At 40.4% G+C, this 17,027-nt stretch overlaps 1 protein-coding gene across 3 annotated transcripts in view; it reads left to right on the top strand.

Annotated features, from left to right (window-relative positions):
* Window positions 1-17,027, top strand: part of gabbr2 (gamma-aminobutyric acid (GABA) B receptor, 2) — a 158,240-nt gene that overhangs the window by 72,141 nt on the left and 69,072 nt on the right. For all 3 annotated transcript variants that reach the window (XM_044018461.1, XM_044018460.1, XM_044018459.1), the window contains exon 3: window positions 12,591-12,761. In XM_044018461.1, coding sequence (XP_043874396.1) covers window positions 12,591-12,761 — 171 coding nt within the window. The remainder of the gene's footprint in view (window positions 1-12,590; window positions 12,762-17,027) is intronic.

The following is a 17,027-nucleotide window of genomic DNA, read 5'->3' as shown; positions in this document are numbered from 1 at the left end:
AACCCAACACTGTAGTTGTACATGAACACCAGATTTTTCATGTTAAATTTGAAATTCAAACAGTATAAAACATTTAAAATAACCATATACTGAGACCCTCCGCAGTTCTGTTCGACACAACAAAGCATGTTATGTAATATCTGAGTGCAATAAACATAGTGCATTCCAAGTTATGAAATATTGTGTCACTGTTAAACCTAAAAAAATAAATAAAAATTAAATCTACTTACACCCAGTGTTCTGTCTGTCTCACTTTCCCCACTGCACACTTAATATTCTCCATTTCATTTCCTCTCCTTCCAAGTGCGACATGATTAGGTTTATGTTGAAGTGACATAAGAAAGAATATTAGAATTGAGCTTCGACGCAGGACACACTCCTTCAAGGGTCTTTTTGTTGGAGTCACTAAAACGATATGGATGTATTTTACAGTCCTGGCACGCGCGGCACGTGTAATGTGCATCCTTGCTTTCACGGTGAAGATGACCACTAGATTTTTGGTTGTTTGTATCCCTGAAAACTGGGCAGGTATGTGGGCTCTTTCTCATTTTCATCACAGGAGGGAGTGCAGCCTCGGGCTACAGGAAGCCGTAGGCCACGGTCCCCCCTTCCACTGCTGAAAGAATAATCAGTTTGCAATAATCCAGCAAGCCCACGGCGGGTCACATGTTGGGAAACGAGGGGCTGAGTGAAGAGCCACAGTTGATTATTCAATTCTGTTCTCCTATGGTTTATTCAACTTACAGCATAATATTATTATTTTTTTCTGAGATCTTGCCTCACACATTGTGCTGCATTGTAAGCAGATTAAAGAGCATGTTGAGTCTGTCTGGAAAGCACTTTGCTTTTTTTTAAGGGGCGATTTTCACTAATCAGACACAAGTGTATTACTGTGTGTGTGATGTAGTGTGAACCTTTTGTGTTGCGACAACATTGCGGAATCACTCACACCTCACAAGAATACATTTTCAGATGTTAAGAATAGAGTGTGCTGTGACATTTTTTTTTTTAACTCAAAACCTAACTGTATTAGGGCCAAAATGAAGAGGAAAAGAAGATTTGTACTTTCGAGAATAAAGTTGTAATATTATGAAAGTCATCATCTTATGAGAATAAAGTCGTAATCTACGAGAAAAAAGTCGTAATATTAAAAAAGTCACAATATTACGAGATAAAAGTCATAATTTTACAAGAATAAAGTCAGAATAATCCAAGAATTATAAGAATAAAATCGTAATATGAGATTTTTTTTTATCATGAACACTGACATAAACAATCAAATATTAATTACGACTTCATTCTCGAAAGATTTGAAACAGAATGTCTTTTTTTTTGTTTGTTTTTTTAAACTACGGTTTTCCCTCTGTGAAAATATTTTACCTAATTATACTGATTGCATACAGCATATGGGGCCTCGTGGGTGTGCAAATGAGCATGGAGCTGACTGATATACATGTGTCTAATCATGGCTGTATGTGGTGAAATCTAAAAAAATACTTCTCATTTCTGTGCACTACTGGTTGCAGGGGATATTTCCAGCAGTGCCTGAGATTACCTGTTAGTATGCACACTGATTTACTTGATGTGCACTGCTATAAAATGCACCCTGCTTCCACTAAAGCAACACAACAGTGACTTTTGAATTACACAAGATTTATTGGCTGTTGCAATTACGAAATCCCATGTATAAATAATGCGCGTCATAAAGGAACACTGGTACTTTATGTGTAAGTGTTCTATGCCTCTTCATCTTTTTACTGATACCTCCTGGCTATCTCATACAAGGAGGGGAGAGGATAGCCTGCAAATCAAATTAGCTGTCTAATGGAGAGAGATGAAGAATGAAGGAACAATGAGAGGAGGGAAGAGAGGGTGAAAGCAGTCACAATAAATCTGCAGGATTACATTATTGTCTTTTTTGAGAATGGAGCACGAAACAGAAAGAGTGAGTGAATGAGGGAAATGGTGGTCTGAGTAATATTGATTTCACGGGAACTTTTTCAAGGATGTATAACCAATTACGGTGGCCCTCCCACCACAAGCGTCTTTTCAGTTGCAGGACAAGTCAGTTGAACTTCAGTGCCGCTGCTGCTGCAGTGCTGTATTAGATTCCATTTTGCCTAACATTGGGAATCTAATGCTTTGCTTGAGCATCCAAGGAATTCTGCTAGTGACGCACTCAGGCGTGCAGCTCACGCACAGGTGCACACAGAGGCACCACAGCCGCACAGATAACGGAACACGGAGCTAAAAAGGAAAAGTAAACATTTTACTCTTATTTGATGTATGCCTTCCTTATACCAAGGTTATAATAGTTTTGGATTTTTCATTACTATACGTTTTTATTTGGTTTGGACTTTTTGTTAGTTTTAATTTGCAGCTTTGCTAGTTTTTAGTTGTTTTAGTTTTTTGCCAGGTGTTTCATAAAACCTGAAAAGTGACCTGAAGTGCAAAATGTGCATAATACTGCTGAGCTTGGATGCAGTTAGTGTAAAGGGTAGAAATCAAATAGTGAACGGACTAAAGACACAAATTAACATAAATAAGTCGTTTTCATTAATTATAATAACCTTGCAAATTCAGAATCAGCCAATGCAGGTTTAAGGTGCTGGAACATGAATGCTACAGATGAATAAACTTATGTGCACTCTGGTTTACAAAATAAACGATTGCCCAAACCTTTCAAATGCAATTTGTTTTAATGACCAACATTCACAGTCAATATAGACCTATATATATAATATAGGCCCAGAAACGAGTCTAGTAATAGAAAGAAAGGACAAAACACACATAGCCTTATCTCATTGTTCAACACAATAATCAAAGCGTCCAATTTTATTGCCGCTGAGATTTAACTATTCATGCAATCCACATGCATCCTGTTTTTTTTTTTTACCCCTTTCTTTCTCATTTTCCTGTCCTAGTTTGCATGAAAACAAGATGGTGTCACCCTTGCAGAGTGACAGAATGTACAGGAGAACAAAAAGTGACAGAAGGAGACAATGTTGCTCATGAAACCATCTGGGTGTTCCCAGCATCGTCCTCTCGCTTTGGCACAGAGGCGGGTTTGTTGTTTTTTTCCCCCCTCTTCTTCCTCTTCCCCTCTCTCTCTCTCTCTCGGTCTCTGTCTCTCCAGCATGCCAAGTCTGTTCTGTGTACCCATGCTTTATTTATCACTACCTTCATTAACAATTTAATTGAAAAGCAATGGGAAGAGTCACATCCGAATATTATTGGACCAAACGGAGACCAATAGAGTCCCATAAGTATGGACTGTAAATGCTTTTCTCCTGCAAATGGGAGAGAAAGAGACAGAGCGAGCACAAGAGAGAGAGAGATCTCTCACTCGATGTCTGCCAACTTAAAAGATAGTAATTTGCAAATGCTGTCTCCACTGAAACGTTTGCCCACTCACAACATGAATTGCCTGTGTGTGGGCTTTCCCTGCACTGCCCATACATAACCTATTATAGAATGAATATTGCACTGTGCGACTTATCAGCTGTTCTGACAAACATTAGAATACTTTATTGGGCATCAGTAAACACGCACATTCCTCCCAGGGGAGAGATGGGCGACTGGTCTTTTCTTTTCTTTTTTTTTTGCAGCACGCGGTTTTCCGGAAGCTTCACATATTTAATTTTCTCAGACGTGGCGATGAAACGACGTGTTAGAGCAAAGACACACAGCAAGCGTTTGGACGTGGCAACTTGAAATGTGCCATTTTCCTGAACACTGAAAGACGTTGTTAAAAGGACAGAAGAACAGGCGTCAACAAAGTGTTAGTGGATCTGAAAAATAGAAAAATAGAAGACGGAAAGAAAAGCTGCTTTTTATGAGAAAGTAAAACTAAAATGTGTCAAGTGAGCAGTTTCTTGATTTAGTAGGTGACATTAGCTTTGGTGCTCGGCTGAGTGATTTGTCTCCTTGAGAAAACATTGTTTCTCGTTTCTTGTAAATTCATCGAGGTAAAAGCAGCCAGTTGGATCCCTTTTCCCAAAACGCTTAATTATGATCATGTTTGCCCTTGGGAAACACGGGTCGTGACAAATTGAGCATCTTTGTTGTTATGCTGTAGAGGAGCCACAGGGAGGAGGGTAGAATCTATGGCTTTGTGTCCACATACAGCATCTCATCAGGCAGCCTAAGTGTTCTCAGGTTTAGAGGAATGCAACACTTGTGATTTCTTTCCATTATTGTTTTTGTTTTTGACTGTTTACTGTGAGAGGACATTCTACTCGTCAGCCAACTTTAAGTTTAATTACCCACATATTCTTATAACCAGACCTGGTGTTTACAAATCGGGTAAAAGACAGAAAGATCATTCTGTCATTTTCCCTTTTCAATGATTGTCGGTTTTCATTTTTCATTTCCCTGTTTGTAAATGGTAATCGGGGAAATTGCCCTTTATTATCTTAAAATGAAACTCGGTTGGCCGTCAAGTACCCATAACGTAGGATAAGACACAAACTAGGCATCACAAGTGTTACATTCACACACTATCTCAAGTCTTACATTGTGTATCAGACCTGGCACACTGCTTGCCAGAATCTGCGATGATGCCTCTCTGTTCAGATGTCAGGCATTGTCTCAGTTCTCCTCTGATCTTTCAAATGAACTCATCACTGACTCCAGAGGAGCTTTGAAAGTGGAAAGGGTTTTTGCTGTTGTAGGTTATTTGTATTCTTCTGTGATTGCATGGATTAATCTGACGGACATTAACCAAACTGAATTCATCCTGATTGATGCACAGAAATGTCCAATGTCTAAATAAGGCCTACCTGTTTTTTTAAAGCAATGACAAGAGCACAGAGGTGAAATTAAAGTCTGTTCACACGGGATGCCATCACTTCTTGTGAGAAGCTGCAGTGAGAGGCACCGTTGGTGTAAGAAATGAGTGAGGAAGGAGGAGTCTTATTTAAATTGACCACCTTGGTAAGAGAGTGGCTGTGATTGGACCGTAAGTGATGGATCGTGGTCATCTGGCTGTCAGCTGATGAGGCTTCTTTTTTTTTTTAGAGCCTTTGAGTTGACCACAGTCCTTAGGAAGCAACTGAACTTTTACAAATACCCTTATATCCTAAAGTTGACATTTAAGGCTACAGCAACACTTTGGTTGGAATTTCTGTGAGTGAGCCAAGAGAAATACTAGTTCATGAAGTGTAAATCCCTGCTTCTCTGACAGAATCAGTGTGTAGAGTGATGGAAAGAGAGAAGAGGGAGGGCGGGAGGAGGTGGGGAAAAAAAAGAACAATAATGGTCTCTACTGTTCAGCATCTTCTCATAAATCATTCATAGGCAGCCAAGTGGCAGCAGGGTGCACCGTGAGATTTCAGGTTATGGTATCAAATCTCAATTTATAAATAGAATCGTTATGGAGTGAGGAGGCAGAATACCATCATTCAAAGTCCCCTCCTCCTCCGACCTCCCCGTGAGCATTCAACGGATCCTTGGAATCAAATGTTTTTCCAGCATTCAGTGATACTATCATGTACCATATGGTTGTAAGTACAAAGGAAAACTGGTTTGGAAATAGAGAGCAGTCAAATGATACCAGTTAAGCTTTTCCATTGATGAATACAAACTGTGTAGTTTTGTCTCATTTTCCTAATCGTAATCTTCTTAACCCTCTCCTCATTTCCGTTTCTCGTTTTGTGTATATTGTACTTTTTAATATGGGGTTTTTCTACTAAGGGTTGTTTTTAATAAAATGATTAGGCGGAGCACAGGCATGTTTGGATGCGATGTCTGCGCATGCTAGGTTTTATTTATGTAAGGTGACAAAAAGGAAAGCCTCTGTCTCACTTGGCCGTGATTCATTGACAGCGTGTGTATGATTGAAGGCTTGTACAGGTCATTACCAGCACTGAACACATTGCTTAGACGGAGCTTCATATTCTATGATTTCCTTCGTCGGGGAAGTTAGGCTTGGATACGAGGAAGGACGGACGTAACGGCCGAAATAAATGACAGTCTTAACAGGAGACAAGCGATGAAAAGCAGGTCTGAGCAAATGACCTGAGATAAGAGTGATGTGGTTGGGTGTTGTGCGAGGTCAGCAAAACACAAACGGAACATCACTCAGGCATGTGTGTGGGTGGGTTTATACATGTTGGCATGAGCTATAGCATGATTGGCATCTTACAGCTGGGGCTGCCGCAGACCAAAAGCTATTAGAGACGAGTCTACTGCCACATCACTCACCTGTCTAGCAGTCAGTACACTATAACTCAATGCAGTGGAGTGGTTGTCAGAGACCAGTATTTGCACAAAGGACAATTGCTTTGTTTAAGTGAGGATGATGTGTTTGAATGTAAGGTTTACTGTTCCCCACGCCATATTTGAATTCATCTAAGCTGACAGTTGTCTGAAATCCCGTGTACCTTTATGGCCTTGGAACTGAGGCTCTTATAGAACAAGAGCGCTCACTCTTGTGCAGCTCTGGTCTTCGTTTGATAGTGTGGTTGCATATTTCTGATTAGTAAGTAGTGTAGTTAGCACGGAGAGCTAACCTAGTGGAAAAATTTGGTTTCTGACAGGGAAAAATACTCACAGGATGTGCAGGATTTCATTTCACATGCAACTCAACATTATAAAATGTAAGTTATTTTTTAAAATATTAAGTTAACCTTTTATTTTTTCCACCCGTTCCAAAACTGTTATCAGTATCAGGGCTCCCTGAGGTTTTATTTCTTTTAATGTTATTTCATCTGATGAATGTATGTCAATAATCATCACCATAATGTGCTTAAATGGTCTCTGTTATTACGGTGGATTTTTCTCAAGTCTACTCATATCTGTTTACCACCACCACCTGACACACACACACACACACACACACACATATGCATGGCTAATGTGCCTCATCTCAAATCACTCCCAGTAATTTGCTAAAATGAAAAACCAATACCTTGTAATAAATTGATTGTGCTGCTCATCTTGTGGTGTGTTTGTATGTGCTTGAGCGGCGTGTAAATGTTCAATAAAAGGCGGATCTTTTTCTCACATGTAGCTCTCCAAGGTTTTGTGTTTTTGTGTAGGACAATAGCGTTCTGATAGGATGATACTGTAATTAGGATTATACTCAACTAAACAAACTTTGAAAAAAAAAAAAAAGAACAAGATTCAGAATGCCAATTCCACAGAACATAAACACTGTAGATACACTGCTGAATGTTTGTTCAGGTCTGTCTATAGAGCTGCAATGTCTCAGTCCAAAGTTGTGCAAAGTGCGCTATGAGTACATCTCATCTCTTCTCTCATTGACAATCCATATGGCAATATGTTCTCCGTCACTCTCACATCACTGGGCTAAACTACAGTGAAGTTATGTCATTTCAGTGCTCTCCGTTTAACCCCAATTTAAAATGAGGTGACTTCGCGGCGCCGCTACTGGTTTGCTGTTTTCCAGCAACACATGCTTGACTGAGCCATGTGACGATCTTGAACAGTACATATGCATAATGGTGCATGTGTGCATTGTCTGCAAAAGCCCGTGCAACCCACACACCAACGTCCCTGTATAGAATCAATAATGACCGGCACATTGTTCACCATGTCTCTTCTTCTTTCCAGTCATCTGTTCATTTGCATCATTCCGTCCACGGTTTCTGACTGTCTTATCATTGCCAGACATCTCACTTAAGTCCTCCACCATCTACCTGTGGTATTTTTTCCTTCTCCATCCCCAATTCCGGTGCTAATGAGTCCTGGATGTGGTCAACATGGGGTCCAAAGCTTCTCCCTTACTGACGCCTCTCCAGCTGGGTTCTCCCACGGTGCACCAAATGCCTCTCTTGCATATTGAATAAACCCCAGGACCACCTCTGTGCTTCCTGATCAGTAGCACCACTATTACTGAGCTATTACTCTGCAAGGGGTCCCACGGTTCTGGCAGTATTGATGGGCTTTGAAACTGTTGTGAGGTGGGCGAAGGTAGAGATAATAGGCATGGGTGGGCTGAGCATTTGAAGTTGTTTGATACTATCCCTTGTGATTATTAGAAGCGCTGTGTTCAATTTATCATGTGTTGGAGTCAACTCAAAGCACCTCTTGAAAATGTTTTATTCTGGGATGCATCCAATCAAGGGCTGACACTCTGGTAACCTGACTACATGTGTGTGTAAAATTCACTGTAACCTCCTATTACCCTTTGAAAGTATGCCCCCCATTGTCAGTAACATCGAACGAAATTTATTGAAACCAGTACTTTCTCTTTGTAGGTCATCAGTAATGATGAAAAAAACATATTTAAGGGTGTTTTCATACCTAGCATGTTCCAAAACTGGGGTTTTTTTCTTCTCTAGATTTGTTGTAATAGGTTTGTGTGAACAGAGCGGTTCGTTTGCAGTGTGTACACGATTTAGTAGTATACTCAGTAGTATACAGCTGCATTTACCCACAAACCGGTACGATCAACTGTTCCGGGGTTCAAGCTATAAGTTGAAAAGAGTCTAGGCTTATAAATGGATTATATAACCAATCAGCTTACCTGATGCGTCTTTGGAATACAAATTGTCCGGTGAATTGGTCATTATATGCCCCCAGAACACTTCGGAGGTGTCTGGATGCAGCAACAGTAAACAGTGTGTCTTCTTATCGTCATCAGACGTATGGCATTGTTTCCTTGGCATAGCCTAGTTGCTCACTCAAATTGGAAATCTCAAAACTTTTTTATAAGCACGTAGCCTTGAGGGCATGGTAATTGATCACTTAATGCATGCCCTTATTATAATATATCTATATGTGTTTGCTGCAGTGCACTAGTATTGCATCTATGTTCATTAATCAAACTCTGTAAGATACAGCCTGAAGAGTTTGGTAGGTAGGCAGTATGAAATGTTGCAAATCAGGCATTCACAAAACTAGAGTCATCAATATATCAATATCTGTAACCAGTTTTACTGAGAAGAATTATTGTACGATGTTATCTGTTCACTTCTTGCACATTTCTGTGTTTTCTAATGCACTCTTGTCTCGAATCAATTTTTTGATTAACCTGTGATCCCTTAACTTTTTTAACTTTATTGTCTATAATAGTCACTTCATTATTCAAAGGCCAACCATACAATTAGCACCAGCAGATCCTATTGCGAGTTGTTCCTACAAGGACCAATCAATGCTATTACATTAATCAATGTGATTAGACCCACTCTTGCATCTTCTTTATTTGTGTCTAAGCCGCTTGTGCTTGGACGGTGGTAAGGCTTGTTGCCTTTAATTTATGCTCCATTGATTCTCCATTCCTCGCCAAATCAGGCAGGTATATTGCAGAAGGTATTAACAAAGGGACATTTTGCTGTGGATGCTTGTAATAAGGGCTTTAACAACTATGTCTAGGTCTTTAGCTGTGGCAATCTTCTGTGGCTGTGTTAGAACGTGATCAGAAAGACAAACTACCTTTATCAAACCCACTAACTCACAACACCCAACTCCTACAAAGAGCACTAATGGCTAATGGCTAGCAAGAAGCAGTTATAGCTTTTCTCAAATGGAATCTCAGATCTCATTATTACTAATAATGGCATGGCTCAGTGGATTGCAGTGTTCTTCTGCATGTTAGTTATTCAGCCCAGACTAAAATTTCAATCACTGTATAGATTACCATCGTTTTATGTAGGCATTCATGGTTCCCAGATGACGGCTGATGAGGATAACTGAAGCTAACGTGCTAAACTATGATGGGTACCATGGAAAACATATCAGAACAGACATTTAGTTTATTTCCAGATACAAAAACACAGCATAGCTGCTGTCAGAATGGGCAGGAAAACCTGTCTGAACAGTTGACAGCAACTGGGATCTGTGAGCTTGGCAGCCAAGGCAAACTATTGCTCACTACAACGACAATTCCACTCAACGGATGTCTTAAAATCCTGAAGCCCCAGCAAAATAAATAAATGAACAAGTTGTGATTAACATAAGAAGTTTGAATGTCATCCATTCATTGAGTTTCACGCATGCTGTATCTGGTTAATTGGTTTGAAAAATGTCACCTTTCCAAGTCCCCTTTTTTCGCTTTTTGGCAAAAGGATGGCGAGGGAGCCGAGCCTTCATACTCACTTCAAATGGACTATGATAAACGACTATGTGTACAAAATGCTTTAATACTGTCATCTCCACTGTGATGGTGTCAGGGAATCACCCATTCTTCTTCACCGAACAGATCCTCAGTCATGCTACCAAGGGCCTTAGTGACCTTGTGGTGATACGAGAGGGAGAAGCTGCCCCAGAGCCAAGTGCCACAGATTTAATTACTACTGGCAAAAGAAGACTGCTTGCTCTAGTTTGTGTGTACCAGTGAGATCAGTGGTTTGAGTTGAGTGTGTGTGAATGCATGCGCTCTTACCTGTGCGTGTTTTGTGTGTTTGTGCGTACCAGTGTGACTCTGGTGTAGAGCTCTCCACTAAAGACCATCCTATTTGGCCTGGCCCTCTTTAAACCGCTCTTACATAAGCCACTGCTCTCAGATGTGTGATATCATGATGCTATTTTTGGCCTGTCCTCAAAAAAGGCTGCTAAGAGTTAGATAAAAACCAGCCTATTCTTTAAATAATACATCAGGGCTTCCTCTCATCTTGTATGACTTAATACCGTCTTCCCAAAACTGGCCTATTGTTGCCTTTGATTGATATTTAATACTTAAATATTACCTTGTGGTTTTCACTGTCTGCTATGATTCACAGCAAACGGCTACATTGATCTTGAGCAGTTAATGGGGGGTCTTTGGACCATGACGTCTTCTCCCAGTACAGTTGTGAAAGAACTGGTGCAATCAATTTGGTTTGAGAAAATCACAAGTTCTTATTCGAGATCAATTTGAGCATCTTGTAAGTGCGGCTGAAGCTAACAGTCTAAGAACTAAAGGGAGATTAAGGCAATTCTGGAAAAGACCCCCTGACGCCCTCAAAGACTGGTGGGTGATTTTCGTTTTAGGAGTGTTACCAAGATAAAGGCCTTTCTTCATGCTTAATTGATGACTTAAATCCATGTGTTGTTTTAAAGGCCCGTCTCGCTCATGTGTGAACACAAACCCCTGTGGGTCTGTGCACAAAGTGGTGATTTAGTGAGCCAAAGTGAGGGTTTCCCACTGGTTGGGTGAATACTTTTAGCTCTGGGATCTCATGAATAGCTTGGCTGATAGCATTAAGGTTGATGAGGTTTTTTTAAAGGCAGGCACATCATTTGGGGTGGTTTTTCCTGCTATTATGGACACAATGTACACAGAACAGTACTTCTTTCATCACCTTAAATGTGACCCATTGATGCTTTGACAGTATTTCCACTCAAAATGGTCCTGTTTTGTTAAACTGCTCTTTATTATTTGACATTCTATCTGTGTTCTGAGTGTCAGACTTCCTATATAAAATGATTGCTACAGCATTATAGAGGTAATAGTAGCAGCAGTAATATGATTAATAAGAAGTAAATGTGTCTATAAGTGGACAGAGATTTAATGAGACCTTCACAGTAATCTCTTAAGTTAGGAGGTGCTTGAACTCCTCACGGCTTTGGCGCTCTCTGAGCAGATCTCCTGGTGTACTTCTTGGTCTCAGTCAGAGTTATAATATCCTTATGTTGATCACTATCATCATGAATCACAGATTCTGCTTAATCTCTACAAAGTATGTAATTAACCCTGCACTGATTCCTATCGCTCATTAAATTAACACAGATAGGACACTGAAAAATAATATATAATAGTGCCTCATTATCTTAGCTCGGCTGCGAGTGCCAAAATATTCTGTACCTTTCAGACCTCAAGTTATTTATGCATATTTACAAGCGTCTCTCTTTGATGTGTTTCAAGATATAGTAAGCTGTGCCGCTTGTGTGTGTGTGTGTGTGTGTGTGTGTGTGTGTGTGTGTGTGTGTGAGAGAGAGAGTGGCTACGTGTGTCTGCATGAACCTTCAATTAACTAAACCAAAGATTAATCACATTTCCAAACACACGCAACAACACTTAAACAGCATCTTGCACACCTCATCTATACATTCTCCAACACACACACACACACACACACACACAGCCTGCCCAAGGCCTTATCCCTATCCATAACCAGTTAATGCCTAACCCTAACCTTAACCAACCACAATTCAATTTAGTTAGCCCTAAACCCAACCAGTTCAGACAAGGCCAGTGTTTATGCCATAAAAACGTCCTAAAGAGACACAGACACACACACGCACATACTTAAAAGGTCATTCGGACAGGGGTCATCCGTTCCATGCAATAATTGCAGATCTATTTACAGCTACAGTTAAAGGTGCTGTTTCACTGACATTTAAGGTCATTTGTAAGGGTTTATTTGTTCACACCATTAGACTATGAATGAGTGTGTGTGTGTGTGTGTGTGTGTGTGTGTACATGGGTGTGTGTCACTGATACACTGCCATGGTTTGACAGGCCACCGACCAAAACAAACACTGACCTGAGATCTGTCATCCACTGACAGTTAATACTCAACTGTGTGACTGTACCTACTAACAATGGCTGACAGGTCGTTGGTTGGATTATTTATCGTGAAAATTGTGCAGGACCGAGTTGGAATCGGTGCTCAATGTGTCTCTCTCTTTTTTTCTCGTTACAGTTGTCCTTTGCAGCCACAACACCAGTTCTGGCAGACAAGAAAAAGTACCCCAACTTCTTCCGCACTGTGCCCTCGGACAACGCTGTGAACCCTGCTGTGGTCAAGTTCCTCAGCTACTACAACTGGAGCCGCGTGGGGACGCTAACACAGGACGTTCAGAGATTCTCAGAGGTCAGTCTGTTTTCTCTTTAAATAAACTGCGTTTTAAAGTTGACTTTGTGAAAGTTGACAAACATGCACGTAATAGAGATAGACCGTTAAGTCCAAGATCCCCAACGTTGCTTCGTGTACTGTAGATGAATCACTATTGTGAAACCAAGCCCATAAATACAAAACTGCCTCAAAGCAAGAAAAACCCACCATGGCCAGCGGTTATGGTATTTTGAGGTTTAACCTGACATTCAGGACAGACATGGATGAATATTTACAGCACAAGAAATATATTCATTGCTGTCTGACCACTCTAAACCTTTTTATCTTTATGGAAAAATAACTTTCAACTTCTCAAGGTGAAGGTAAACTCATCTCATTTTTAAACTACATTAAACATAATTCTGAGTCAAGGATATTTTATTGTGTCATGCAAAAATGCGGAGACTGAAAGGAGGAACAGCATTGGAATTTGTTTATTATTGTTCAGATGATGGCAAATTGATTTGAGTATGTGGTAATCAATTTTTATTTTAATTATTGCAGTATCACTGAAAAGGAGTAAAAATGAGTTCAGCGTCTCCCCTTCATTCAGTCGTAGAGAACAGCTTACTGTGCATTGTTAGGTGAAGCCATTTGTGGATGAACATTATCTTTGTTGACTTAGCACTTGCAGCTCATGCTCACATACATTGTTTGCTCAGAATTATTATCAGAGCTACAGATGATTTACTTTGCTGATAAGTTCAACGGACGCTCAGAAACGAAAACGTCTGTGCATTAGCCTTTTCCTGCAAAGGGAAATGTGAGACATGCTATTGTAAAATTGTAAAATGGTATAAAATTGATTATCCATGAGCATAAAATAAATTTAAAAAAAAAACAACGAAAGTTGCCCTAAAATGGATGCTCACTACGAATCAAATATATTTCTTTTTCCAGAAGGGTTGAACAAAAACAAAATATTAAATATAGTTTCATGCCTGTGAATAACAAATTTAACTCACGTCATAAACATTACATCACACCAGCAACTCAAGAACATTAATAAAAATAATGGCCACGTCAGAGGTATTGAAAGCATAAATTTGAGAATTATATTGCGAGCTCTTGCCTCGGGCCCTGGGTGAAAACAATCTGCTCAGCAGCTCAGGTTGGGTGGTGGTGGTGTATAAGAAGTCTCACTTCAAATCTCCGAGAGACTAAATCCTTTTATCGCTCCCCTCCTGAAAGCACCAAGGGGCTTAGGACGGGAGGGAAACGGAAGGCCCGATTCAATCAACCTGTCACCAGATTGGCCTCTAATCCTGATTTACAAATATGCAAGCATCGCTTCTGTACGCCACGATTTGCACAATCCTCTGTCAGGTTATGAGAACGCTGGTTTTGGGTGTATCGTCAAGTCCCAGCAACGCACAACGAGACAAATGCAGCTGTTAATGTAGCCTCACTTTGAAGCGTGTGCCGCCGAAGTTATTTACGAAGAGCGGTAGGACTGTGTTTATGTCATTAAACAAACTAGCAGAGAGATTTTAGTTAGCCAAAAGTCATTTTCTTTAGAACCGTTAAAACTGAAAACGCATGCTGTATTTTGTGCAATGAGAGCATTATTAATGTACACAGCTGTACTATACATGCAGGTATTTACACACATACATATATGTACATAATGAGTGAATTCAATTGACACTGTTGTCATCTCCACCACGTTTCTTTTTCTCTTTACCTCTCACACACTCTCTCTCTTTCTCTCTCCTCCTCATCTGGGATGCTGTTTCCCAGGGAGACTGCTCGCAAGGTTAATGTTATATAACGCTTGTTAGGGATTCACTCAGTGGCATGCACGCCTCACACGCATGCAGTGCGGCGTCCCTTGGGACTGTAACCTGTAAGAGAAAGCCTGCTTGTCACGTCTATTTATAGACACAATTGAAACACATGCCACGAACCAAAAAAAAACCCCAGAAAACGCAGCCTCATCAATGGGGTTTGTGGTTCATTTTAATGACAGAGGAGAATGGCTGGAGTAGTTGCTAGTGTGAAGATGTCACACACACACACACACACACACACACACACACACACACACACACAGCAATCAACATTATTGAGATTTCCAGACTTGCACAGGAACAAAGCAGCTGTCATCAGACAGTGACAGGCATGACTGAAAACAGGATTAGGCCTCTTTCCTCTAACCTTCTAAGCTCAGGTGTTTTTATTACATTATGACCGCAGATAAACAGAACAGCTTTTTCTTATACTGGATTCCTGCTTACACGTCTGAAGGATTGAAGGCTGTTATCTATGCTTACAGTTTCTGCTTGTTCATTACCAATAACCATGCCGTGATGTACAGAATCCTCTTCAGGATGACACTGACATACCATTGTACAGGGCATGTAAGGTTATGGGGGGAAGCCATTGGAGGGCTTGTTATCAAGCTGTGGCACAACCATTTGTCACGCTAGTTTTTCTGCTCTCTGGGATTTGCCTGGAGATTGATATGGCTACTGTTTGTAGTGTAGAGTAAGAGACGCTGATTTGTGTAGTGTAGATATGCTGCACGTGCTCAAAGCACAGAAGGACAGATGGAATGACAAAAAGCACCTGCTGACACTCACTGGCTCTGCTTGTGTGACACTCTTAACCTTTTAACACCGAGTGAGAAGTTGTGAAGTTGCATGTCAAAAGTGGTTATTACGGTAATTCCACTCGCACTCTTTCAGGAAGCTGGAAAATCAGCGTAGAGAGTAGGAAGAACACCTGAACATAGTTACCATACTTTGGCCTGCTTTTGCACATTGAGACAAAGACTCAGTAGATGTGTTTTATACTGTTCAAATGTCAGATTTAAAACGCAATATCTCGTGTCCATGTACAACTGCAGTGTTTTTCTAAATTAAAATGTCTTCGATTGTTAAAACAGTACGTTAACATACAGTAAAATTGTAAATAACTGCCAGATATTGGAGGTTATTCTGGGAAAAATGGACAAAAGCATTTAGTTACAGGACATTCTCTGGTCCGTTTATGGTTAAAATAAAAATGAAAAAGTCCAAACAGACATTTTGAGGGTTAGGTATCACACACACACACACACACACACACACACACAGACAGACAGATAGATAGCTGTTATATAGAGGTTATACAAGCAGCGGAATAGGTGTTTATCTTAATCATCTTAATTGGATGAGTTTTTTTGTTGTGTGTCTCACATGAACAAACAAACTCTTTTTTGTGTGTGTGATCATTTTCTGTCTGAGCTCTGTAGCTTCTTCAGTGCAGCTCTGACACTATAATTTTATCCATCGTGTGTGGGTGTGTATACTCGTGCGTGTGCACATGCTCAGATGTTGAGCTGGATTATACTTCTCCTCTGTATTTGCTGCCGGGGATTCCCAGGCCGTCCCAGACAATGGAGGATGTTTTTGTTGCAATAAAACTGCTCACTTTTCCCTTCCTCCTTTCACTCAATCCATCAGTCCCCCCATGCCCCCTGCTTTATCTGACACACCCTGTCCTCTTTTCCATCTTAGAGGAGGAATCACAAAATCAAACCATTAAAAATCCCCCTTGTGACAAAAGCTATTCTTTTTCCATGAGAGGCGATTGTGCATGGACTGTCGTGTCCTGTCTCTCTGTGTATGTCTTGTCCCAGCTTGTTTGCCGTTGTCTCAGCCAGGCTTTTTAGATCAACGCTCAACACAACAGGACAGTGCAGCTTGTCCAGACCACCAAGCCAATTGTTTCTCAAGAGCAAAACCTGGTTATATTGATCTGCTGTGGCCTCCCTGTTGTTTCACCTCAGCAAGCAGTATATTAGAGGGCCTGTTTGTACAGGAGTGAGTGATGTACAGTGATTTCGAGTTTCCTCCAGGGTACCAGAGGAGGACGAGGAGATTATGACAGCAGACATTTGGAGACATGAAGCAAATAAAGCTCAGATTCCTACAATTTTTTAAGATGCCTATAAATATGTAAAATAGGGATCAGCAAGTAAATGTGGCTGAGAGACATTTTTCACAAGCAATTGAATGTTTTGCTGCCTTAAACTAACAATAATGTGGATGTTGTCTTTAATCAGGAGTCAAATGTTTGTGACATACATGTATGTACTCGTACTGTTAATATTTTGTGTGCATCATTTCAATTTTAAGAATTACTGCTTCTTCTTTGAGCCTAACACATGCCCCATACTCCCCAAACCTGGCTGGCTAACTCTGAACTCAATAAGAAATTTTAATTTTTTTTGTGAGGATAAACAAATAATTGAAATCATCT

This window comes from Solea senegalensis, unplaced genomic scaffold (genome assembly GCF_019176455.1).
Source record: "Solea senegalensis isolate Sse05_10M unplaced genomic scaffold, IFAPA_SoseM_1 scf7180000017240, whole genome shotgun sequence".
Classification (NCBI taxonomy): domain Eukaryota; kingdom Metazoa; phylum Chordata; class Actinopteri; order Pleuronectiformes; family Soleidae; genus Solea; species Solea senegalensis.
Note: the sequence above shows the minus strand (reverse complement) of the source record. Positions and strands in the feature narration are given on the sequence as shown.